Source organism: Muscardinus avellanarius, assembly GCF_963383645.1.
Source record: "Muscardinus avellanarius genome assembly, chromosome: 12".
Lineage (NCBI taxonomy): Eukaryota > Metazoa > Chordata > Mammalia > Rodentia > Gliridae > Muscardinus > Muscardinus avellanarius.
Genome location: NC_137798.1, coordinates 60,602,576 through 60,628,540, shown reverse-complemented (window position 1 = coordinate 60,628,540; position 25,965 = coordinate 60,602,576). Strand labels below are relative to the sequence as shown.

The following is a 25,965-nucleotide window of genomic DNA, read 5'->3' as shown; positions in this document are numbered from 1 at the left end:
ACAAAAGAAACCCAATCCCAAACCACTCAAAACTTTACACTTAAATTCTTTGTTAAATCTGAGCATTAAGTTGACTATTCAAAAGAGGGAGATATATATATATATATGATTTCTTTTTCTGATCAAGCAGGAAAATGAAGAAAAAATGCCCGACCATTCACAATTTAGAACTAAGACAGAATGTTGGCATCTGCTCAGCCAGCTTGCCCTTCAACCTCTCATCTCTTTTTTCCTGAACGGTGTACTTTTCAGAAGAGGGTTTGTCAGTTTTCCTTTGCTTTTAGACAATGCTTAACATCTACTGGGATTAAAGAATCTCTTTAGACCCAGGACTACTGTCCCAATAGCCAAATAATTTTTAATGGGTTCTCCTTGGGTACCATCCCATGAATAAAATATTTTGGGAAGTCAGGAAGGAGGAAGGGGGGGGTCTCTGCTCTCAAGGATCTGCACTGACTGCAAGGAGGCCTTGAGCAGCACAGGCTAAATGTTGATTGTGAGCTCTTCTGTCTTCCTTGTTCATGAGAAATGCTGTGTTCTGTGCCTGCTTTCGGACTTTTTTCTCCCTTTAACTTCATGAAAAGCTCTCACTGACTGTGGGAAACCACTTAGAAATAAAATATGGAGGCTTGCAGCACAGTTCAGAGTGTTTGTTTAACCTCTGATTTTTCAGTAAACTAGCTTTGCCTACGTGGATCTTGAACATGATCGAGCATATCAAAGTTCTCCCAAGTGTATTTTTTCAGGTTTTAGTAGTAGAGGAGCTTGAATATATGAATTTTAATGGCTTAGTGCTTTAAGGAATATTAGGTAATGAAGAAATCTCACAATGATTATTTCCTTTAAAGAAAGGGACTATTCTTTTAAGGACAGTGTGAGTTTGACATACAGATTGGCTGAAAAATATCTAAACTCATGACATTTTTTGTTTTGTGGGATAACTTTCTTATAACTTTGATAGCCTTGCCCATATCATTCTTTCCTCACAGTTTTACTTTTCTTGGGTCCTAAATATTTTAACATAAGGTAAAAGAACCATTCTGATAAGGACCGTGTTTTTGCATATCTTATTTGTCTATAGACATCATAGCTTTGCATGCCTTAAGATTTTAAAAGATAAGGGGCTAAGGTATAACTGGGTGGTGGAGTGTGTGCTTAACATTCAAGAGGCCCTGGATTCAATCCCCAACACCAAAAGTAAATAAGAGGATCTCAGTGACTAGTAATTCTTACCATGTTACTATCCCACTTCAAGAAATATTTAGTTCCTTAGCTATCTTTATTTAAAACGCGTATTAAGGCTTGGGTACTAAGGCTGGGCGTGATGGTGCTCATTTGTAATCCCAGTACTTGGGAAGCTGAGACAGGTAAAGAATAAAAAATGGGCTGGCAGTGTAGTTCAGAGGTAGAACGTCCCAGGGTTCCATCCACAACAACACACACACACGCACACGCACATGCACACCTTGTACTAAACCATGTTGCTTTCTTGTTTGTTTGTTTTGGATATTCTACCTCTGAGCTACACCCCCAGCTCAACTTTTTATTCTTTATTTTGAAATGGTCTTACTGAATTGCAGAGGCCATCACAAGTTGCTGAGGCTGGCCGCGAACTCTGATTCTCCAGTCTCAGCCTTTCAAGTACTGGGATTACAAGCCTGCACCACCATGACTAGGTTCTTGTTTGATTTTTAACTGAGCATTTGCAAATGGCACTGTTAAGATAGATTGCTCTGCTCACTTCCCCAGGCACAATTTTGCTCTTTCTTACTTACCTGAGAACCCTCACTGCCTAATTTCTATAAACAGAAAATTTCATTAATGCTGCTACTACAACTTGTGTCAAAATCAGGATGGGGAAAGTTCCCTCCCACTGACCTGAAAGTTGTTAATGCTCATGGTGCCCCATCCTCACCCCTCATTTAAGTAACCCAGAAGATTATAATTTGTCTCAAGGATGGAAGAACTTTACACACAATGGGGGAGTTCTTTCTCTTCTCTCTCTCTCTCTCTCTCTCTCTCTCTCTCTCTCTCTCTCACTCTCTTTATTGGTGGGGGTGATCCTCAAAAAGAAGGGAGCATGAGTAATTTGAATTGATTGAATAGTGTCTTTTTTCTAATTATAAAGGTATAAGAAGGAAACAGATTTTACTCATTTTCACAACTCTTAATGTTTTGTTTTACTTTCTTCCAGCATTGCGTTTATGTGTGTGTATCCATATATGTGTGTGTGTGTGTGTGTGTGTGTGTGTGTGTGTGTATAGTGTGTGCATATCCAGATATATTTGAAATCATACCATATATATAATTTTTTATTCTTCCTTTTTAAAACCTAGCGTCTTATAAGGACATACTCATATGTTTGCCTGTTAATAGATTTTAATGTCCTTCGTGGTAATATGTCATCTTTTAATCTTCCTGTTGAACATTAAAGTTGCTTTCAGGTTTTTTTTTGCTATTATGCCTTATTTTATGATTGGCATCTTAAAATCTTTTCTCATCTCTGATATATTTTCTTGCTTTCTTAAAATGCAGTAAATAGTTTAAAGGCTTTGAAGTATTTTAGGTCTTCACTTGCTTATTTGAAAGATTTTATTTACATGTGTGTATGTTTATTATAAATATGTGTGTGTTTTGTGTGTGTAGTACTGGGCATTGAACTCAAGGGTGCTTTAGCACTGAACTACATTCCCCAGCTCTATTTTTTTATCTTGAGAAAGGGTCTCACTAAATTGCCAATGCTGGCCTTAAACTTGCAATCCTCTTGCCTTAGCCTCCTGAGTAGCTGGGATCACAAGCGTGCACCACCACATCCACACATCCAGCTCTGAGGAATTAATTTTTAATACATTTTTATAGAACTGACACATGGCAGTGTGTTACATTTATGGAGTCCAATGTGACATTTCAGTACATGTATATAATATGTAATGATAGATAATTTTTGCCTTTCTTAACATACATTAGTATCTTCTCTCAGACTTACCTGTTATTATAACTTTAGGCACAAAGCAGACATGTAGCCCTAAGGTGAGGGAGAGGACTGAGCAGGCAGGTAGAGGGCCTAGTTATTTTATGAAAGGTGCTTGAGATATAACATGGTAAGTGTTCAATAAATTGTAGATGTCATCGTGCTGCAAATTATCCCTAGCACGGCAGTGGCAATAAGGATCACTAATAGAGAGCATACCCTCGTGCTAGTGTTGTGATAGTATGGAGCAGATGTATGTGACTAGTCTGACCTGTAGGTAGGTCCATGAATGTAGCCAGGGAACAGAAGTAGAGTCATAAATGTCTTGCGTGTGTGTGTGTGGGGGGGGGGTACTGGGGATGGAACCCAAGGGCATTGTACCTCCAAGGTACACCCCCAGCCCTATATTTTAGTCCTTTTTATTTTTGAGAGAGTCTCACTGATTTGCAAAGGGCCTTACTAAGTAGCTGAGGCTGTCCCTGAACCACAATCCTCCTGTCTCAGCCTCCCAAATGCTGGGATTACAAGTGTGCGCCACCACACCCGGCTCATAAATCTCTCTTAATCGCCACCTCATTAGCAGCTCTCATTACTGTTACCCTCTTGGTGTGTTGAAATGTTTTGGTGCAGGACAGAGTAATTTTTTTTACAATGCAGAATCACCTCTGCCTGCAAAGCTTTCTCTCCCTTAAGGCCAACTGTAACTCATGCTCACCTCTCAGTGTGGAAAGATAATCGCTCCTAGAAACCTCTGAGGCCTGCACTGGGTTGTGTGCCCTGTCTTGTACCACCGGGCTCTGTGTGACCACCTCTTCTTAGTTCTCATCAGTCTGTGCTGCAGGGGACTACTTGAAAGCCAACTTAAAGGGGTGTGTGTGTGTGTGTGTCTGGAGATTGAACCCTGGGCTTTGCACATGCTAGGCAAGTGCTCTATCGCTGAGCTACATCCCCAGCACAAGGGAGTAAATTGTGTGTGTGTGTGTGTGTGTGTGTGTGTGTGTGTGTGTGTGTTACTGGGGATTGAACCCAGTGGCATCTTACACCCCCATCCCTATTAAATTTTTTTGTTTTGAAATAGAGTCTCACTGGGTTGTTCAGAGTCTCAGTGCTTGCTGAGCTGTCTTGGAACCTGTGATCCTCCTGTCTCAGCCTCCCAAGTCCTGGGATTACAGGTGTGCGCCACTCACGATGTATTCACTTGTTCTATGCCTCTATTTCCTTGTATCAAAAATGAGAAACTAATGTGGTATTTACTTCTACCTTGCTGAGGTGACACGGTGATTTATGTTCTGATAATCTAAAAAAAAAGGAAATGTCCAACTCGCATGGTTTCGAACCATGCCAAAAACTCACAAGAAGGGTAAAGTCTTGCTTTCAGGGCCTATAAAAGTTCTCCTTTCAGATCTGTTGGAAAAATGCCACTCTACAGACTATCTAGCTCTACACTTAGTTGGCTGCTTCTCATGGACTTTGTTAGAGAAAAAAACAATGAAAACAAAGAAGTATAACCCTTAAAAACAAACCCACAGATGGCAGTATGAATAGTAAACAGAAGATAATTCCTGCTTTATCAAATACTCCCCAAGTCAGTGTTATCCCTCATCAAGGAAATTAAAACTAGGTGGTGCTAACAAAGCTAAACATCAGATGGTATCAAGGAATGTGGCCAGGCAGCATCCCCATCCCCGCCAGCCTGCGCCTCCCCAACGGGGCTTCCAGGAAAGGAGTAGGAAGACTGACAGTGCCACATTCAAGCCAGACTTGATGGGAGATGTTTTATCTTAAGGGGGGAGGGAGGTAGAGTCCTATTTTACATACTGTTTTTCAAGTTGGGTTTGTCTCATATGGGCTCAATCTCCAGTAACACACACACACAAAACATTTTTTTAGTCTAAAGCTAAAGCAAATAGAGTGAAAGTTATAACTACATGGTTATATTTAAGAGGAAGAGAGCATTCACAACATGGATGGAACTGGAAATCATTAAGTGAACCTGCATACCCCTTCTTTTTGATGCTGAAAGTAGGTAACTTGTTAGCTTGCAATGAGTAACAATAAAATTAGTGAAAAATTATACTTTAAAAATTGTGTAGAGCTGGGCATGATGGCACCCACCTGTACCAAGTACTTGGGGAGACTGAGACAGGAAGATCAGAGGCTGGAGGCCAGCCTCAGCAACTTGGTGCAGCCTTTTATAACTTAGACCATGTTAAAAAAAAAAAAAAACACGCAGAGGTAGAATGCCCCTTGGTTCAACCCCTAGTATATAATATATATGTATGTATACACACACACACACACACGACTCCATTTATAGGGTATGACAGGATTAAGTTTAACAATAAGATTATTTTTACAATGGAAGCCTCAATTTCCTTGAATTCAAGTTTACTTTCGTGTTCTGATATGCATGCCCTGGAAAATAATTTAACCTGGTGGATAAGATAATCTATGACCATATTTTATAAACCCAGGAAAGAATTTTAAAGTTTCCAGAAGAATCTTCAGAAATTAATAACTCAGGAATTTATGTAGTAACATTGAACTAAATATATAAACATTTAAATAAAACATCGAATGGTTTTCTTACAGATTTATTGACAAGAAGGAAAGGTTAAGTCGACTTAAGAACAAGCAAGAAGAATTTCAAAAAGAGTGAGTGTTTACATTTGCTTTTTCATTTGGGGTTTATCTGTCACCACTTGGTAGGACGCAGATATATGAATTGCTGGCTGCTGACTTTAGTGTGCAGTCTGTTAATGTGGGAAGGGAGTGCAGCTAAGAGAGGCACCGATAAGTTTCTAGAAAGTGTCAGCCTCTCATGGTGTCTGGAATACAGTAGGCATGCAGTATTTGGACAGATGAATGGACCCCTGGCCTTGTTTATAGTGTGTGGCAAATGGTCCACAGCAGCGGGCTTGATTAGACCTAAATTAGAGCTGGTGGCTTGATGGGGGCCTCCCTGCTGCCATTGCCTTTGCTCTTCTGTATCTGTGTTGTGCAAAGTGGGGTTTGCAGATCATCTCTATGAGAATTCAGTAGTTGAAATGGTTAAAGATGTGGATTCTTAGAACCCTACCATTAGCTATTCTGCTTTAGTGGTCTGGGGTGTGGTCCTGATGAATCTCTCGCCTCCTAGGTTTAAGAAGAGTTCTATAGAACCTTCTGGTCCGAATGATCACCACTGTTGTGCAGACACATGGCAAATGGTTACTTCTGTTTCTTGTTTGCAAATCCTCCCCTCCCCTCCCACTTTGGTTCCTTCCTCTCAAGTCCCATCCCTCTCAGGGGTCTTCTCCCAAGCCTTCCCAACCTGGCCAACCTGGAAGTCTTTTTCACCACTCCACTGGTGGAAGAAAACAATTGCTCTCTTTGGTGGTGAATCCAAAAGTAGGGTCTGAACTCCTCCAGAGAAGCTGATAAGCACATGCCATGGTCCGATGAACACACCACAAACAGATCAAGTCTCCTAAGGTCGCCTATGTTAGAGAAGCCTGCTGGAATTTACTTAGCTCTGTAGTTTCCCTGGATTACTGGATCACAGAAATTTTATTTTTTCCCCATAGAACACTTTTTATTCCATAGGACAAATTCTTAGAGATGCTGGGTTGTGCCATTTTCTTTGGGAACTGACCATAGTATTTTAGATTATGCATTCTCTTGTAACTCTCATGAATTACAGCTGATGGAGATCATTGATCATGGCTCAGGATAAAGGCACAGGCTCAAATGGAGACTCATTGTGGCTCTTGCATGTTAGAAGTGCAAAAGGAAGTGAAGAACTGCAGAGAACCGGGCATTTGGGAAAGACTAAATGCCAAGTCCCACTTTGGTTTTGCTAGCCTTTTCTAAGCACTTGTTTTAAAAGGTTGACTTTGCATTTTTGAGCTTCACAAAAAATTTATTATTTTAAGGTGCTAATATTATATGTCTTTTTTCCCAGAGTATTAAAAGCAATGGAAGGAAAATGGGTAACAGATCAGTTGGTAAGTTCTAGGAAGTATATATTAATATTCTTTGTACTTTGAGCTACATATTTTAATTTGATAGATTATTTTGAATTTAAATTTATTTTTGATCACTTTTTGACAATCTTCTGTAGCATAGCCTTCTCAGATATTTCACCTAGATACCAGCCTGGTAAGGGATTGAACACGGGGGCATTCTACCTCTGAGCTATCCTATTTTATTTTGAAACAGGGTCTTACTAAGTTGTGGAGGGCCTAAATAACTGAGGCTAGCCACAAAACTGATCCTCCTTGTCTCAGTCTCCCATTGTACAGAGATTACAAATGTGTACCACCACGTCCAGATTGGTAGAGTTTTTTTTGTTTGTTTGTTTGTTTTTTTTGGTGGTACTGGGGTTCCTGGAAGCCCTTCTACCTCGGGGCTACACTCCCAGACCTATTTTTACATTTTCATTTTGGAAACAGGGTCTCCTAAGCCAGCGCGCGGCTGGCTTCGAACCTGCGCGATCCTCCTGTCTCCGCCTCCCAAGCGCGGGGATTACAAGCGTGCGCCACCACGCCCGGCTGGATTGGTAGAGTTTTTAAGATACAGAACTTTATGTAATCTGTCCAAATACTTTCTTCTATGGCTTATAAAAGTTCCCCTTCCCCAGACTGTGTAGTTAAGTATTAATGCTGTAATATTTGAACATTGTTTTAAGCTTTTAACTACCCATATTTGTGAAGGTATTACAGAATAATCATACTTTTTATCTTTGTAATGTGTCCCATGTTTATTGATTCTTTATTCACTTTAGGGGTAGCTCTACCATTGCTGGTAATGTAAAGAAGCAATTTCATGTTTCATATATCTTCTGAAGCATTTCAGAAAATCTTACTTACATTTTGCACTTAAAAAAATAAACTTTGGTAGCTGGGCATGGTGGCGCACGCTTGTAATCCCAGCATTCGGGAGGCTGAGAGTGGAGGATGACGGTTCGTGGACAGCCTCAGCTACTTAGCAACTTAGTAAGGCTCTCTGCAACTTGGTGAGACCCTGTTTCAAAATTAATAACAAAAAATAGGGCAGGGGATGTAGCTCGGAAGTCAAAGGCCTCTCTGGGTTCCATCCTCAGACCCGAAAAAAATAAAATAAAATAAACTTTTATGTTTTATTGTCATTTTTATTACTGTGCAGGTGATGTTTACTTATTGTGTGATGTAATACATTTGTCTTAATAGTCTGTCATTGCAGTACTTGGGAGGCTCGCAGTGTTAAAACCAGTGTGAGATAACCTAGCGAGACTGTTTCAAATTGAATTAAAATGGGACTCAGGTAGAATGTCCCTGGGTTTAGGCCCCAATACCACACACACAGAAGTCCCCTCAATGCCAGCACTAAAAATGGAGAGCAGTGTATCTGTGTGACATTTTTCATCGTGCAGCATGTTTGCATCTACATTGTTCAAAATGGTACTTAGTAGCTCCGCGTGCTCTTGACTGCCTGATGTCTTGACAGTATAGACGTCTAAGGACGTCCTACACAATCACATCTGATAGTGTAAGTAGGAAACTCCATTTTTTTATTTTATATAATAATTGCATTTTTAACAGCCACATATAGCTAGTAGCTAACTATATACTGGACAAAGTTGAGAGAATGTCCTTCAACATTTTTCTCTGTACTTTTGATGCAAAAGACTGTGAGTTTCTCAGTTTTGTAGCAGCTTCTGCTTTGAACCAAAAACTCTTTGTTTTTTAATCCAGCATGCATATAAAACCTGTAACAAATGTGATGTGCTGGTCTTCATTATATTTTCTGAAACATGCAGGAAAACAAGTAGCGGTCTCAGGTAGACAATTATTAATCATAAGAGACTAATATTTGTGATAATTATTTCATGCTTTTTTCAGAGATGGAAAATAATGTCCTGCAAGATGAGGATTGAACAGCTGAAACAAACAATATGTAAAGGAAATGAAGAAATGAAGAAAAGTAAGTAATTTGCCCCCTTCCTTTCACCCCTAATAAAGGGCTCCTATATGATTTTATGAGATTAATAAGCTACAGGGATAGTAAGAGAGGCAGGGTGGGGGCAGTATTGATTTGGAAAAGCTCACTACATGTTGAGTATCTCCCTTCTCTGAAATGCTAGGGACCTGGAGTGTTTTAGATTTTGAATTTTTGGGTCTTCAGGATATCTGCAAATATATTAATGAGATATTTTCAGACTGGGGCCTAAGTCTCAGTGCAAACTTTGTTTCATATATACCTAATACACATAGCCTAAGGATAATTTTATGCATTATTTTTAGTGTGTCAGTGTTTTGATTGACTTGTCACATGGAGTCAGGTGTGCAATTTCTTGTTTGTGGCATCATATTGGTGCTCAAAAAATCTTGGGAGTTTGAAGCCTTTTGGATTTTTTTTTTGTATTTATTTATTTATTTTTTTGGTGGTACTGGGGATGGAACCCTTTTACCTCCGGGCTACACTCCAAGACCTATTTTATATTTTATTTGGAAATAGGGTCTCTTAAGCCACCAAGGCTGGCTTTGAACCTGTGCGATCCTCCTGTCTCTGCCTCCCAAGCGCGGGGATTACAAGCGTGCACCACCACGCCTGGTGGATTTTTTTGTTTTTTAATCAGAGATGCCTAACATGTATTTGCCTTCCTTTCTCCATGTAAGACATTCGTATAACGAGTTTATACAAGTAATACAAGTAACCTTTTTTGTGTGTGGTACTTGGGTTTCTGGAAGCCCCACTACCTCTGGGCTACACTCCCAGACCTATTTTATACTTTTTAATTTTTTAAATTTGGAAACAGGGTCTCTTAAGCCAGCACGGCTGGCTTCGAACCTGCACGATCCTCCTGTCTCCGTCTCCCAAGCACGGGGATTATAAGCGTGCGCCACCTCGCCCGGCAACCTTCTATCTTTCTTAATAAAAGAATAGTTAAGGAAGGCTAAGGGTGTAGTTTAGTGGTGGAACACATGCTTGCATGAGTGAAGCCCTTAGTTTGATTCCCACCACCACAAGGAAGGAAGGAAGGAAGGAAGGAAGGAAGGAAGGAAGGAAGGAAGGAAGGAAGGGAGGGAGGAAGGAAGGAAGGAAGGAAGGAAAATAAATGAGGGAGTATTCACTCCCATTTGCCTTAGCTAACAGGAAGCACAGTCTTGCTTGGTATCACATATCCTAATCATCAACTCATGCCAAAAAAACAGAATACTGGCTACTTTCCTTATTTAATTTAATTTAATTTTATTTTATTTTATTTTGCGGTCCTGAGTATGGAACCCAGGGGCATTCGACCTCCGAGCTACATCCCCTGCCCTATTTTTTATTCTTTATTTTGAAACAGGGCCTCACTAAGTAGCTGAGGCTGTCCGCGAACCACCATCCTCCGGTCTCAGCCTCCTGAATGCTGGGATTACAAGCGTGCGCCACCACACCCAGCTGCCTTATTGAATTTTAATCCACTGATATTATATTAAATTTGAACACTTCACACTTGATTATGGTGGCTGTCAAATTTTGAATCCTCTGAGAAGTCTGCATCCTTAGAAACCTGTATTTCTGAAGATGAGTGTTTAAGGTTGAGAATGAATCGCTGTCCCGCCTCATGAATCCCTTTCTTGGCTGCTTGTTGCTTTCAGAAGCAAGTTTTTATGGTGGCATGGAACGGTGTAAAAGCTTCCTTTGAAAATGTTTGTCCCAATAAAGTCCTCGGGTGGAGTTCACGGTTGAACAGGCTGGGGGAGCCGAGCGGCAGCGTGGAGAGTGCTGGAGATCTGCGCGCTTGCGTGTTCCAAGGGCTCGGGAGCAGCCCTTGGGAAGTTCCCCCTCCTCCCCTCCTCTCATCCTGTTCAGACGAGTTTGCCACCAGGCATCTGGGAAGCTTCTGAAATTAAAGAATGTATGGGCATGCATGTTTCTCCAATGAGCAAGTTTAAAGCTTTGGGACAGTTCTTTTTAATAGGTTCTTAAACCCCCAAACAAAACACCCACCAAAGAGAATAAAAAACACAGCCCTAAAGTAGTATAGACTTTGTGACAGTGGTTTGCATCCCTAGCAAGTCATAAGAATATTTCTATACCTTTCTTTCTGCTGGGATTTGAGCCCAGGGCCTAGTGAATGCTAGCCGAGCACTCTGCTGCTGAGTTACAGTCCACGCCTGTTCCTTGGTAATGTCTGCTAACAGTTTACAGGCCTCCCGTGAACGGCACTGCTCTGGGTGGCTCTGACCTGCCAGGGTAGGAACTGTTGCTCTTTGTAAGGTAAATGTTGTCTTGTTCCTACCTTCTAGGCCATACTTGCACAGTTTTTTATACAGTTTTAAAGGAGTGAATTCCAGAAGCAATGCTTGGACTCAAACTCATGATGTAAGAGCTTGCTGCTCAGTAGTCTATTAAAAAACAACAACTCTGTTGTTGAAATAATCACGTGTGAGCTGAGTGTGGTGGTACATGCTCGTAATCCTAGTACTTGAGAGTGAGACAAGAGGATCCAGGTTCGCAGCCATCCTCAGCTACTTAGTGAGGCCCTCTGCAACTTATGTAGCAACTTATGGAGGTAGAATGCCCTAGGGTTCCATCCCCAGTAACACACACACACACACACACACACACACACACACACACACACACACACACACGTATTCAGGAAAGGGTACAACTAAACTCTAGAGCCCTTTGAATTATTCCTCAGCAATTTTTTGGTCTTTTGATTTAAAGTTTCATGATACAGTAGAATGATACGGATAAAAAAATCAGATTATAAAATGGTTGTAGAGTTGAGTTGATCTGTGCTGCAGTCAGTTACTTACTCAAAGAAGCAAAAGTAGACTACAGAAAGGGTGTGGGATGTTTTGGCATTTGGGGGAGGTGGCAGGGAGAAAAGGATAGCTCTGAGTTCCAGATCTGCACTGGTTGCAGACAGGGCAACTATGCTGCTTTCCTGCCACCTATGAGGGCTTACGATACTTTTTTTTTTAACCTAGAATGTTTTATTGACTCTAGGCCAGCTGGGAATAATTACCTGCATTTATACTTTAAGATTTTTTTACCTTGTTGAGAAAAAAAAGGTAAATTATTAGACACTTTCTAAACTTTAACTAATTTGTTTTGCTCTGGGTTGAAAAAAATGTCCAGGGCTTATACTTGGTTTGAAACTGTCCCAAAAAAAGTGTGCCTCAGACTATGGATTCATCTGAGCTCCTGTGAAGAGGAATGAGCTCGCTGGACGTGGGCATGTGGTGGGACCAAGAAACTGAACCTTGTAGCATTCATGTTGAGCAGGGACGTAAAGGGATGCAGCTGAGGAGCCGGATGTGGTGGAACACTCCTGTTATTCCAGTACTTTGGAGGCTGAGACAGAAGGATTGTAGGTTCAAGGCCAGCCTCCACAACATAGAAGACCCTGTTTCAAAATAAAAATTTGAAAAAGGGCTTGGGGGTGTGTCTCAGAGATAGAATGCCCCAGGATTCAATCCCTAGTACGCCACCCCTTGCCCCAGCCCACCAAATAGTAGTATTTGTGAAGTAGAGAAACTGGCTTAAATTTATCAAGAGGAGGTTTTCCTGGCAAAATAATGAGCTTTATTTTGAACTTGAATTATGTGATTCCTACATGGTGTACAGCTTGTTTTGTTCCTCGAGGGCTAGTTCAGCTATAGCCCAACATCCCTGGCAGGTCCTAGGAGCTGTACAAGAGGACGAGCATCTGATGGGCGGGTGTGTCTCCTCTCCCGGCTGCCCAGCCAGGCTTGTTTCCCTTGCAGCAGGGCAGCTCTGGGTCACAGGTGGCAGACATCCAGCAGACGTGTGCCCCGTCCTGGTTGCTGCTCTCCTCCACTGTAACTTCTTAGAGCCTAGGGCTATTTCTCTTGTCTGTCCTCCTTTGCTGCATGACTACCTGCTGTGAGATTAGCCCTGGTTTTCCCAACCTGTAACCCAGGGCACACCTAAGACGCTTCTAAGAAAAACCAGACAGCCAATAAGTTTTTTAAACTTGAAGTAGGCATCTTTTGCCTGCCATGGCTGCTCTTGGATGCCGACTGCAAGCAGGTCAGCACTTCCCATGCAAAATTAAATCGATTGCCAGTGAGTATCTCCTTTGACTGATGGTGCTGACAATAGAGCCCCGCAGTCATCGTGGCAGCGATCTTCTGCTCTGTGTGTAATATCCGCTGGAGCTAAGACTCTCCACGCAGTGAGCAGCAGTTTTATTGAGCTTTTGCTTTCAGTTTGAATCGCAGAGGAAACACTTAATACTTGTAGGGTGGATTTCCACAATACATGGGAACTATTTACCAAGGTAATTGTTGGGTGTGATTTATTTTTCTTAGATTCAGAAGGACTTCTTAAAACTACGGAAAAAAACCAGAAGCTTTATAGTCGAGCACAAAGGCACCAAGAGAAAAAGGAGAAGATTCAGAGGCATAATCGCAAACTTGGTGACCTGGTAGAAAAAAAAACTAGTGATTTAAGAAGTCATCATGATCGTCTGGCACATCTTCGGCGATCCCGGATATTAGAGCTCACCTCTGTCATTTTTCCCATCGACGAAGTGAAGACTGGTGTGAGGTATATTAAGAAAAGCTTTTGACTCTGGGAGTGGGCCAAGTTCAAGTACTGTTTTACAAGGGTGTCAGCTCCCCATATATTTGACCTCAGTCTAAGGTCACTGGTTTCCCTGATGATGAAGCTTAAGTGTTATCTGCATCAGCACGTGTAGGGCTGGGGAGGCAGCCGTGGCGAGGGCGGGGCCGCATAGCCTCCGAGCATCCGGGTGACTCATACTCCTGGTTAAGAACCATCTGCTGCTCTGCCAGCGCCTCCCCAGCCTGGCCATATTAATTGCATGCTATGAGGCGTGTCCTTGACCATCCAGATCTTATTTCCTTGTCTGTTAAATGGGGATTAGAAAATGTCTACTTCACAGAGAAATTGTGAATGCTTCAGTCTCTTTGTTGGTGGGCCCCCACAGCACCCACACTGAGTCAGTACTCAGCCTTTTCGTGGTACCTGGCATTTATCATATTAGCTGCTGTCAGGATTGAATGCTGTGAGTTTTGTCTTGGGCACTAGTCTTGGTGCCCCTTAAGAATCCAGCATGGATTCTCCCACCTAGCTATCCATCCTAGTCACTCAGGAGCTTTTGAAAAAGTGATTCCAGAGGATGCACAGCCCCTAGTCCATTTTTAATACTGCAATATACAAAGATTTGGAAACCACCACCAAAGGCTGTGAGTGCTCGCCCTGCCTGCTTTGCTATTTCCAGTTGAGGATATTCTGCCTGTTCTGGATCTCATTCTCCAGCACCTTTGCCTGGAATCTGAGCAGCCATAATTGGACCATTCTTAGCCTTCGGTATGTTGTCCTAGTTGGATTCCTAAAAACCCAAAGAAAAGATCTGATTTTTGCTTCCATCTTGAAAACCTACTCTCTGATTCTTGCCAAGAAATTTGTTATTGGTGAGGTTGTCGAGTAGGAAAATAAAAAGGCAAATTTAAGCCAAACATGGTGGTACATACTTGTAATCCTATTACTTGGGAGGCTGAGACAGGAGGATTGCAGGCTTGAGGCCAACCTCAGCAAGTAGTGAGGCTCTTACCAACCTAGTGAGACCCTGTTTTAAAATAGGGCTGGGAATGTAGCTCTGAGGTAGAATGCCCCTGGGTTCAATCCTCAGTACTGGAAAAAAAGAAAAGTAAATTTAAAATAGAACAGAGCAAAGCCTGGCTTGGTGGTACACGTTTGTAATCCTAGCATTTGGGAGGCTGAGACAGGAGGATCTTGGTTTGCAGACAGCTTCAGCCACTTAGTGAGGCCCTTTGCAACTCAATGACACCTTGTTTCAAAATAAAGAATAAAAATAGGGCCGGGGTGTAGCCCGGCGGCAGAATGCCCTTGGGTTACATCCCCAGTTGAAAAATAATAATAATAAAGCACAATAGCCAGGCATGGTGGCTCACACTTGTAATCCCAGTACTTGAGAGGCAGAGAATATTGTAGGTTCGTAGCCAGCCTCAGATACTTAGTGAGGCGCACTCTAAAGCGTAGTGAGACCCTGTTTCAAAATAAAGAATAAAAAATAGGGACACACACACACACACACACACACACACACACACACACACACCAGAATAGGAAGCCCAAAAACAAAACTATGGAGATATTTTGGATTAGTGGGAGAAAATTGGAATATCCAATTTTTTTTATTTTTTATTTTTGGTGGTACTGGGGATTGAACCCAGGGGCCTTCTACCTCCAAACTATACTCCCAGACCTATTTTATATTTTTTTTATTTGAAAACAGGTTTCTCTTAAGCCAGTGAAGGCTGCCTTCGAACCTTCGCAATCCTCCTGTCTCAGCCTGCCAAGCGTGGGGATTACAAGCCTGTGCCACCAGGCCCGGCTTAAAATTTGATGCAAAGACAATTTGCCAGGCCTTCGAGAGGGAAAAACTGGCTAAATAGAAACCTCATGACAAATTAATATTTATTTATTTATTTTGCGGTGCTGGAGATGGAACCCAGGGGCATTCTACCTCTGAGCTACACCCCAGCCCTAGTTTTTAGTCTTTTTTACTTTTGAAACAGGGTCTCACTGAGTTGTGAAGGGCCTCGCTAAGTAGCTGAGGCTGTCTGCAAACCCTGATCCTTTGGTCTCCACCTCCCGAATGCTGGGATTACAGATGTGCACCACCATGCCCGCCTTTATTAATTTTTTTGAGAAATATTTTTTTACATGTGAATATGCTGTGTTAACATGTAATGGGCATATTGTTATTTAATGAATAATTTAAAATATTTTCAATTTCTTTATTTTCTTTTTCTTTTTTCTTTTGTGGTACTGGGGTTTCAGGAAACCCTTTACCTTTGGGCTACACTCCTAGACCTATTTTTATACTTTTTAAAATTTGGAAACAGGGTCTCTTAAGCCAGCACAGCTGGCTTCGAACCTGCGCGATCCTCCTGTCTCTGCTTCCCAAGTGCAGGGATTACAAGTGTGCGCCACCACGCCGGGCTCAATTTCTTTTTTTTTTTTTTTTTTTTTTTTTTTTTTGTGGGTCTGGGGATGCAACCCAGGGGCTTTCGACCTCCGAGCTACAGTCCCTGCCCTATTTTTTATTCTTTATTTTGAAACCGGGTCTCACTGAGTTGTGGAGGGCCTCACTAAGTCGCTGAGGCTGTCCATGAACTGTGATCATCCAGTCTTGTCTTCCCAAGTGCTGGGATTACAAGTGTGCGCCACCACATGTGGCTTTCTTTTTTTTTTTTTTTTTTAATGTGGTACTCAGGATTGCTGAATTATACCTCCAGCCCTACTTTTTATTCTTTACTTTGAGACAGTCTCACTAACTGTGGACGGCCTCACTAAGTTGCTGAGGCTGGCCACAAACCTGTGATCCTCCTGTCTCAGCCTCCCAGGAACTGGGATTACAAGTGTTCGTATACCTGGCTCTTGATTTTCATTTCTAATATAAATACCCTAACCCACATAAGCAAAATTTATTTGGGATCCAAAGTTTGTTAAGCATGTATAGGGGTTTTGAAGCCAGATGACTTGAGAACCTCGAGCTCCCAGGCCTCCGCTCACTTTGACGTCTTCCTTGTGGATCTGGGCCTCTGTACCCTGAGCGCCTTGGTCTTCATCTGTGGTAGTGATTCTCTCTAGATTTCAGTTTAGTTTCTGTGCCCATGTGCAGATGCAGTGTTCTGGTGTCTGGCAAGTGTTCTGCCTGCCCTCAAAAAGCCCATCTCTTGAAACCCGTGTGTCTCCTGGTTTTCAGAGACCCTGCAGATGTGTCTTCAGAGAGTGACAGCGCCATGACCTCCAGCACTGTGAGCAAGCTTGCCGAGGCCCGGAGGACAACTTACCTCTCCGGAAGATGGGTCTGTGACGATCACAACGGAGACACCAGCATTAGCATCACGGGGCCGTGGATTAGCCTCCCCAACAACGGGGACTACTCTGCCTACTACAATTGGGTGGAAGAGAAGAAAACCACGCAGGGGCCTGGTGAGAAGTGAAGTACTCTTTGAAAACTCGTGTGTGTGTGTGTGTGTGTGTGTGTGTGTGTGTGTGTGTGTGTGTGTACACAAAGGTAAAATTGACATAAAAGAATTGACAGTTCTAAAGTAAACAATTCAAACATTTTCATCCCCCCAAATGTAAACTCTGGACAGTATGGCTCCCCTCCTCCTCTCTATCTCCAGGCAGCCACAGTCTGCTTTCTAGCTAGAGGCGGCTGTTGAGGATAATCTTTAACCTTTGTGCATTACTTGGACTGAAAACATATTTTTGATATTTTACCTTGGGGTTAATACTGCTTTTTATGTAAAAATACTTCATTACTTAAAGAAATGTATTTAGCCTGTTGAGTTTCATTTTTAGTTTATAACTTTGTATCATATTTGTTTTAGCAATTTTAAATGGAAATTGAAATACCCTAATAGAAAAAGATTCTTCCAAGGGCTTGCAGTTTCTCTTTGGTGGGACAGGGTTGTTCATTGAGCACATATTAGTGAGCACAGGCTTTGTCAAGCACAGTATAGAAGTGGGTGCCGGCGACACAAGGACACTCAGACACGCGAGCCCTCTGCCCCTCTCGGGAGGCAGCAGGAAGAGTGCCGGCCAGAGGGCCAGAGGCACCGTGCACCAGTCGGGTGGAGCCAGCAGCTTGGCTGGGTGGGGTGCGGTGCGGAGGAAGAACAGCTTCTCCACTCGGTAGGCAGGAAGGCCTCTCCAAGGAGGTGACATTTAAGTTGGGCACTAATTGTCTTGATAATACATTATCAGGTTAACGATTCAGACTTTTAAAATTTGATTTATGTCTGGCCTGTTCAGGCTTATTTGGTTACGTTAACTTGAAGTCAGCAAAAGACAGTGGAATATTTATGTCTGGCCATGGAGTAAGGAGTAAAACTTAACCATCAATAATGTAATGATAAAATGACAGGTCCTGAAGTCTTGGTTGATTAAGGTATTTATCGGAGTTGCTTTGTATATGATGATCCTTTCTGTCCTTTAGACATGGAGCACAATAACCCTGCGTACACCATCAGTGCTGCCTTGTGCTACGCCACGCAGCTGGTCAACATTTTATCTCATATACTCGATGTCAATCTTCCCAAAAAGTTGTGCAACAGGCAAGTAATTGAAGGTGGTGGTGTTATATTTATTGTAGATCTCTCAAGTTTCTATTTTATTCCAGTTAAATTAAAAATCAAGAATTTTTAAGCCAGAGAAGGTCTGGCTTAATTAATTAATTTCAAAGGATGCATATAAATTTGTTACATTATCTTACAAGTTCACATGAAATCTTTAAAGACTCCCACTTGAAAAAATAATAAAAGGAAAACTCAGGACATTCAGAGGGTATGCTGCAGATCCTCATATATAAAAACTCTGAATTATAAAAGTTGTGATTATTTATTTTTGTTTTTTAATAAAAACCTTTCCAGGCATGATGACACATGTCAGTAATCCCAGTACTTAGGAGGCTAAGACAGGAAGATCACAGGTTTGAGGCCAGCCTCAACAATTTAATAAAAACTCATGGTATAAAAAAAAATATATCAAAGTCAACCACTAAGCCGAGCAAGGGAGGGAGGGACGGGGAGGGAATGGAGTGGGAATTGGGTAGGGGTTAAATCAGTGATGTGTACATGTCTGTACACACACGTTTTTTACCCCAATATGATGTATGAATATAATGCACCAATAAAAATTTTTTAAAAATTAAAAAAAAAAATTAAGCTGGGTGTAGTGGCACATACCTATAATCCCAATACTTGGGAGACTGAGACAGGTTCAAAGCCAGCCACAGCAAAACTCACAGCAGCCTAGTGAGACCCTGTTTCAAAACAAAAGGGATGGGGCTTAGCTCAGAGGTAGACTGCTCCTAGGTTCAACTCCTAGTACCAAAACAAAACTAAGTTTCTGTTACGGACAGTTTACTAAGGATAGAGGGTGTTTTATACTGAACTGCATACTCTTTTTAAAATTTTTTTTTTTTTAATTGGGGATTATACCCAGGGGCATTCTGCCTCTGAGGTAGACATTGAGTCCTTTTTATTTTTATTTTTTATTTTGAAACGCGGTCTCACTAAGTTGCTGAAGCTGGGCTCCAATCTCCAGTCCTCCTATCTTCAGTCCTAATCTACAGTCCTCCTAATCTTCCCAGAGGACTGGGATTACAGGCATGTACCACCACACCTAGTTTAAAGTAAATATTTTTACATTGAATTTTTTTAAAAAAGTTACAAATCATATGCTTGTTTTACAGTGAATTTTGTGGAGAAAATCTCAGCAAACAAAAATTTACTCGAGCAGTGAAGAAATTGAATACAAATATCCTTTACCTTTGTTTTTCTCAGGTATGGAAAATGTGCTGTGAACTAACTTTTAATTTCTTACATTAGTTGAAAATATTAACCAACTCTTTGCTTTTTCTAGCATGTAAATTTAGACCAGTTACAACCACTGCACACCCTCAGGAATCTAATGTATCTGGTCAGGTCAAGCTCTGAACACCTGGGCAGGTAAGGAGGGTGTGTTTGTTTTTCTGAAGTGTTATTTTTGTTACTGTTTTTTGTTTGTTTGTTTGTTTGTTTTGTTTTTTTACTAGGGATTGAACCCAGGGGCATTCTACCTCTGAGCTACACCCTCAGCCCTACTTTTTATTCTTTATTTTGAAACAGGGTCTCACTAAGTAGCTGAGGCGACACAAACTGCATCCCCCGTTTCAGCCTCCCAAATGCTGAGCTTACAGGCATGCACCACCATGCCCAGCTTTATGGTGTTGTTATTACTTTTAAGAGAGGTTTTCTGTGTGCTAGCAGATCCCAGGTTTTCCAAAAAAGACTAAAATTGCTCAGTCCTGTACCAAAGGAAGCAGTGGCCAATTATGTTTGAATTTTTTATAGTCCTTTTGAAATCCTTTCTCAGAGAAAATTATCATCAAACATTAACACCTAAAATGTAATAAAAGAATCCACTTGTCACTAAAAGGAAAACTGATCAGAATTTTAACAGATATTCCATGGAGTTTTTTTTTTTTTTTTTGTGTGTGTGTGTGTGTGTGTGTGTGTGTGTGTGTGTGTGTGTGTGTGTATAGTACCAGGGGTGGAACCCAGAAGCTTTCTGCCTCCGGGCTATACTCCCAGACCTATTTTATATTTTATTTGGAAACAGTTGCTGAGAGCCTCACTAAGTAGCCGAGGCTGGCTTTGAACCTGCGCGATCCTCCTGTCTCAGCCTCCCAAGCGTGGGGATTACAAGTGTGCGCCACCACACCTAGCTTTCCATGGAGCTTTGATAAGCTGATTCTGACATTTAGCTAGAAACATAATCTGCAAAGAAAATTGAAAATAATTAAAACAAGGATGCTCTTAACATGCAAATGGGTAGAGCAGTGGAAGAGGAGCGTCCCCAGGCAGACCTTGCACATGTGGGCACATATGATGGGGTGGCACATCCAGTCAGGTAATCATAGCTCAATCTTGTTGGACCAGTTGGTATTCAGGTAGGGAGAAAGTTGGATCTACACCACATTCCATGTTCAAAAGTAAATTCCAAAGGCCGGGCGTGGTGGCGCAGGCTTATAATTCCCGCACTTGGGCAGCAGAGACAGGAGGATTGCGCAGGTTCAAAGCCAGCCTTGCTGCTTAAGAGACCTATAAAATAGGTCTGGGAGTGTAGCCCGCAGTTAGAAAGGTTTCCAGGAACCCCAGTACCACCAAAACAACAAAAACAAAAATAAAACAACAAAAAAGTAAATTCCAGATGATATAAAAGACCTTTAAAAAATATACAGTAAGAGAAAAGAAAATGTTCTATAATAATAGGGTGGGGAGAGAATTCCCAAGCAAGCCACAAACCCTCAAAACCGTAAGGGAAGGGAGTTACAAATCTTACTGTATAAAACTAAACATCTCCTGTAAAAGTTACCATATGTTTACCAGTTAAAAGACAAGCAATAAATAATAGGTTTTGTAGCCTAAATAATAAACAGATTAAAATCTAGATGATCACAGGCTTAAGATCATCTCAGCAACTTAGTGAAACTGTCAGTAACCTAGTGAGTCCCTGTTTCAAAACAAAAAAAAAGCTTGGGGTATAGCTTGGAGGTAGAATGCCTCTAGGTTCAATCCTTTCTCCCTCTCCCTCTCATACACAAAATAACCTAATAAAAAAATACACAAAGAACTCAAAAGTTCACACACAAGAGATGTAGGTTATCAGTATTTAAGTAAAAAAGTTTTTCAGCTTCATTCAAGAATAAAGAAATGCAAGCTGGGCATGGTGCGGCACATTTGTAATCCTAATACTTGGGAGGCTGAGACAGGATCCGGATTCTCAGCCAGCCCCAGCTATTTAGTAAGACCTCCACAAATTAGTGAGACCTTGTTTCAAAATAAAGAGTAAAAAATCGGGCTGGGGGTGTAGCTCAGAGGTAGAATGTCCTGGGTTCAATTCCTAGCACCACAAAATATATATATATAGTAATAATAATAAAAAAATAAAGAAGTGCGATTCAGAATCAAGGCTGAGACCAGATTGTGAGTGGAGCCTGGATGGGACTTCTCTTTCTCTTTCATTCATAGCAGAACTAAGGATCCCATTTGGAATCTAAGATAAATGTTTTTCCTTAGAATAAATTCAACCCTACATAAAAATTGAAAGAAAAAAAAAAAAAAGACCCAAATACCATTTACCAGATTCACATACTGGTTTTTTTTTTGTTGTTTTTTTTTTTTTTTTTGGCGGTACTGGGACGAGAACCCAGGAGCATTAGACCTCTAAGCTACACCCCCAGCCCTATTTATTATTTATTTTGAAACAGGGTCTCGCTGAGTTGCAAAGGGCCTCAGTAAGTAGTAGCTGAGGCTGTCCGCGAGACGTGATTCTCTGGTCTCAGCCTCCCGAATGTTGGGATTATAAGTTTATAAACGTGCGCCACCACGCCTGGCCATGTACTGCAAATATTTTGCCCCGTGTGCTTATCACTTGTAGTCAGTATTTCTCTTGTCTCCCTCGATAAATCCTTTATTTATTTATTTATTTATTTATTTAGTGGGTCTGGGGATGGAATTCAGGGGCAATTGACCTCCGAGCTATACCCCCTGCCCTATTTTTTATTATTTATTTTGAGACAGGGTCTCATGCAATTGCAAAGGGCCTCACTAAGTAGCTGAGGCTGTCCATGAACCGCAATCTTCCGGTCTCAGCCTCCCGAATGCTGAGGTTACATGCGTGCACCACCACGCCTGGCTTCTATAAATCCTTAAATCTGGAACATTTTCACAGCCTACTTTGTCTTTTACATTATTAACTTTTTCTTTTTTTAGGCACAAAAAAGAGAGCTCCTCTCCCTCCTCCTTCCTCCATCCTTTAGTGCAGGTGTGTCCTTGCACTTAGACTCAGGCTCCGTGTCTAGGCCAGAGCACTGCCAGGGCTGGGGGGGTGCCTCCTCTGGAGCTCATGCCAGGAGACAGCATGTGTGTGCCCCACCCTGGCCCGGTCGAGGTGCTTTTCAGCTCCCACTGTGTAGTTCCAGATCCCTCTGCAACTAACAAGAGTCTGTGAGGAGATCACTTTCAACCTTGTAAATGCCTTCTCAGACTTCAGACTTTTCCCCTGGATTCAGTGTCACAGGTGGATGGGTCTTATCTGATTCAATCTTTAACATCATTTTCAAATAAAATGTTTTGCAAATGAAACTTTTTTTTTTTTTTTTGCAGTACTAGGGATTGAACAGGACATTCTACCTCTGAGCTGCAACCCCAGCCCAATTTTTTATTCTTTATTTTGAAGCAGGGTCTCACTATGTTGCCGAGGGCCTCACTAAGTAGCTGAGGCTGTCTGCAAACCTGGATCCTCCTGTCTCAGCCTCGCAAGTATTAGGACTTATAAGCATGTGCCACCACGCCCAGCTGTAAAAGATATTTTTACAAAACCAGAAAGATCATTTTGTTGTAGCATAATAAGAAAATGGATATTTAGGCTTCAGGATCTGGAGTGGAAAGTTGTTAATTATTCAACTAAACTAAAAAATTGGAGTATTTCTCAAGACATTAAAGGACAAGAATTACTTCTTTTACTGTCAGTTCTGTGTACTGTCTCTAGTTTGGGGTGCACCAGGCAGGAATACATCTGTAACCTGGAACAGATGGGAGAGGCAGTGGGCAGGTGGAAGACCATCCCAGGGTCTGTAAGGCGTCTCCTTCTGTGGCTTCTCAGAAACATTGGTTGAGTGTTGGAACCAAGGTTCCAGTCTGGGTGCTTTAGGAATCTTCTACTTGTTTGCTTTTCATTTTAATTCCTTAATTGAGCACTGAGATGTAAGGGGACTTACTTGCTGCCATCGGGCAACCTTAGTGACCGCAGACCTGGAGCCTGAGGGGAGAGGGAGGAGTCCAAGCTGGCCTGTGTTTTGAGACTGCTCACATATCTGAGAAGTCTGAAGGGTCAGTGACCATCAGGCTGAGAGTTGGTTGGGCGACAGCATATCTGGGAGTGGTGCTTAGGAGATTTCTCTGCCAAGGAAAAGGAAAAGGCAAGAGAGGAGAGACTCGAATATAAGGAGAACCTTAAGCAGAGGGATCTGCAAAGCTTGTTAGTTTCAGACATCCCCGTCCTACTTCTTACTTCCTTCTCCCCTTGCAACATGAATTCTGGACAGGTGAAGCCCAAGAAATTTAGGAGCCCTTGCTCTGAGGAGCTCTTTGAAAATGTAAATTGCTTACTGGAGATCAAGAAGAAAACCCTTTGGGTGCATCTTCCAGTTTAAGTAATACTTGTACAGTCCAAAAAACATTGCCTGCAACATAAATGTTAGCTTCTATACCTGGGAAACAAAATTGTCTTGGAAGAAAGAGGACTGCTGGACTCTGGAGAAAGTGGCTTGAAGGTGCTGATATCATGAAGGCCCTGGAGACCAACGCCAGCCTCTTACCACCCCTCCAGAGGCTGGAGCGAGTTTGGGACCATAGACTAAAACGTGGAAGGACATTTCTCTGGTATTTTCCCCTAAGTAATCATCATTGAACCCCTTAAAGGAATCAAGCCTTCCTGTGCTTATCTCGAGGGCAACAGCAGGGAGGTAGAGGCTGCTGGAGGGGCAGTAGATGGGGGTGGCCACCTAGCTCCCCTGAAGCAAGAGCTGAGGAGCATTTGAAAGGGGGCAAGGAAAAGCAGCAGCAAGGCGTGCGTGGGCTTTGCTGGCACAGTGCCATGGGGTGGTGCTGTGCACAGCCACAAGGGGAGGCTTCAGGAAGGGCTCTTGTGATGAGAACAGCATTAGGGGCCTTTGGGAAATAAAATTTCTCCTGAAATGTAGTGCAGAAAAATGACTCTTGAAGATAAGTAAATTCTAAATAGTTCTGCTATGTCACAAATGTGTCTGAAAAATTGATGCTTTCAGATTCAGGAATCTACTATTGACAGTAAACCAGGGAAATTTTGCTAATTTGATACAACCATATCACTTATTCTTTTTTGGTTTTTTAAGAGATTTTTAAGAGATTTTAAGATTTTTAAGAGATTTAAGAGATTTTATAACTCAGGCATAGTGGTATACACCGGTAATATCAGTACTTGGGACGCCGAGATGGAGGGATTGTATGTGTGAGGCCACTGCATGGTAACCTAAGTGAGACCCTGTTTCAAAATAAAATAGGGGTGTAGTTCAGAGGTAGAATATCCATGGGTTCAATTCCAAGCTCCCCCCCCCCCACACACACACACATAAAGTTTTGTAATTTAAGCCGGGTGTGGTGGCGCACGCTTGTAATCCCCACGCTTGGGAGGTGGAGACAGGAGGATCACGCAGGTTCGAAGCCAGCCGTGCTGGCTTAAGAGACCCTGTTTCCAAATTTAAATAAAAAATAGGTCTGGGAGTGTAGCCCAGAGGTAGAAGGGCTTCCAGGAACCCCAGTACCACCACCAAAAATATAAAGTTTTGTAATTTAGAGAATCTGTAAGGCACGGAACAGCTATATATTTTACTTGTATATACTATTATGTGTTATACAAAATAATAACCTACCTGAGTATATACATCAGTAGCTGTTTCTGTCAGAATTGTATCGTTGGAATGCTGTGTATTTACTCTGGATACTGCCCTTGTTTAAAAAGAATCCAGACTTTGGACACAGCCGTAGGTAAGTTTTTTCTATCCAGGTGCTTCACAAATGCATTAGGTGGAGCTTAGGAAAAGTGTGTTCTTTCTGATTTTACTCTTACTTGAATGGTAGTTGTTTGGGTAAGGGAAACCCAGTTCTAGACCAACAGAGAGTGAGTAGTCCTGCCTTAGAAAACAGTGTGGTGATGGGCTCTGGGTCCCTCGGTCCTGCTTGTAGGGTCTTAAGGATGACTGACCGGGGAGCTGGAGATTGTCTTAAGGCTGCCCCTCGCTTTGTGTACTCAGGTCGGGACCCTTTGAAGTGCGGGCAGACCTTGAAGAGTCCATGGAATTTGTGGATCCTGGAGTTGCTGGAGAATCAGATGAGAGTGGAGACGAGCACATAAGTGATGAGGAAACTGACTTGGGTACGGACTGGGAGAACCTGCCAAGTCCCCGGTTTTGTGACATCCCTTCGCAGCCTGTGGAAGTCTCCCAGAGCCAGAGCACCCAGGTGTCTCCACCTATCGCAAGCAGCAGCGCAGGTGGGATGATCTCCTCTGCTGCAGCCTCGGTTACCTCCTGGTTCAAAGCTTACACTGGACACCGTTAACGAGCACAGACCAGAACCTGCCAAATCTGTATCACAAAAGCTTTCCCACTGCGCTCTAGTAAACCTTGTCTGTTTAGTTAAGATAATGCCTGGAACAAAAAGAGGTTAAACTATTGTTTTAAGTAGGGAGCTAGCGGTTCTGCTCCTCAGGTAGCCTATGATGGTGACTGACCACTTATAACAGCAGGACAGAGGACACAAAAGTCCTTCTGCCCAGGCCAGTGTGGATGGAAGAACATGCCTGTGGCCAGTTCTGTCTCTTGGGGAAGAAATTCTGCTGGGCTCCCTCTGGTCCCA

General features: G+C 42.1%; 1 protein-coding gene across 1 annotated transcript in view; it reads left to right on the top strand.

Moving 5' to 3' along the window:
• Positions 1-25,668, top strand: part of ATG14 (autophagy related 14) — a gene marked incomplete at both ends in the record, with an annotated part of 30,818 nt that extends 5,150 nt beyond the window's left edge. Inside the window, 9 exons of the mRNA XM_080708099.1 lie at positions 5,564-5,626; positions 6,915-6,957; positions 8,833-8,914; positions 13,270-13,507; positions 16,719-16,948; positions 17,961-18,078; positions 19,218-19,308; positions 19,388-19,473; positions 25,362-25,668. Of these exons, the coding sequence (XP_080564225.1) occupies positions 5,564-5,626; positions 6,915-6,957; positions 8,833-8,914; positions 13,270-13,507; positions 16,719-16,948; positions 17,961-18,078; positions 19,218-19,308; positions 19,388-19,473; positions 25,362-25,668 (1,258 nt within the window). The remainder of the gene's footprint in view (positions 1-5,563; positions 5,627-6,914; positions 6,958-8,832; positions 8,915-13,269; positions 13,508-16,718; positions 16,949-17,960; positions 18,079-19,217; positions 19,309-19,387; positions 19,474-25,361) is intronic.
• Positions 25,669-25,965: the final 297 nt, after the last annotated feature.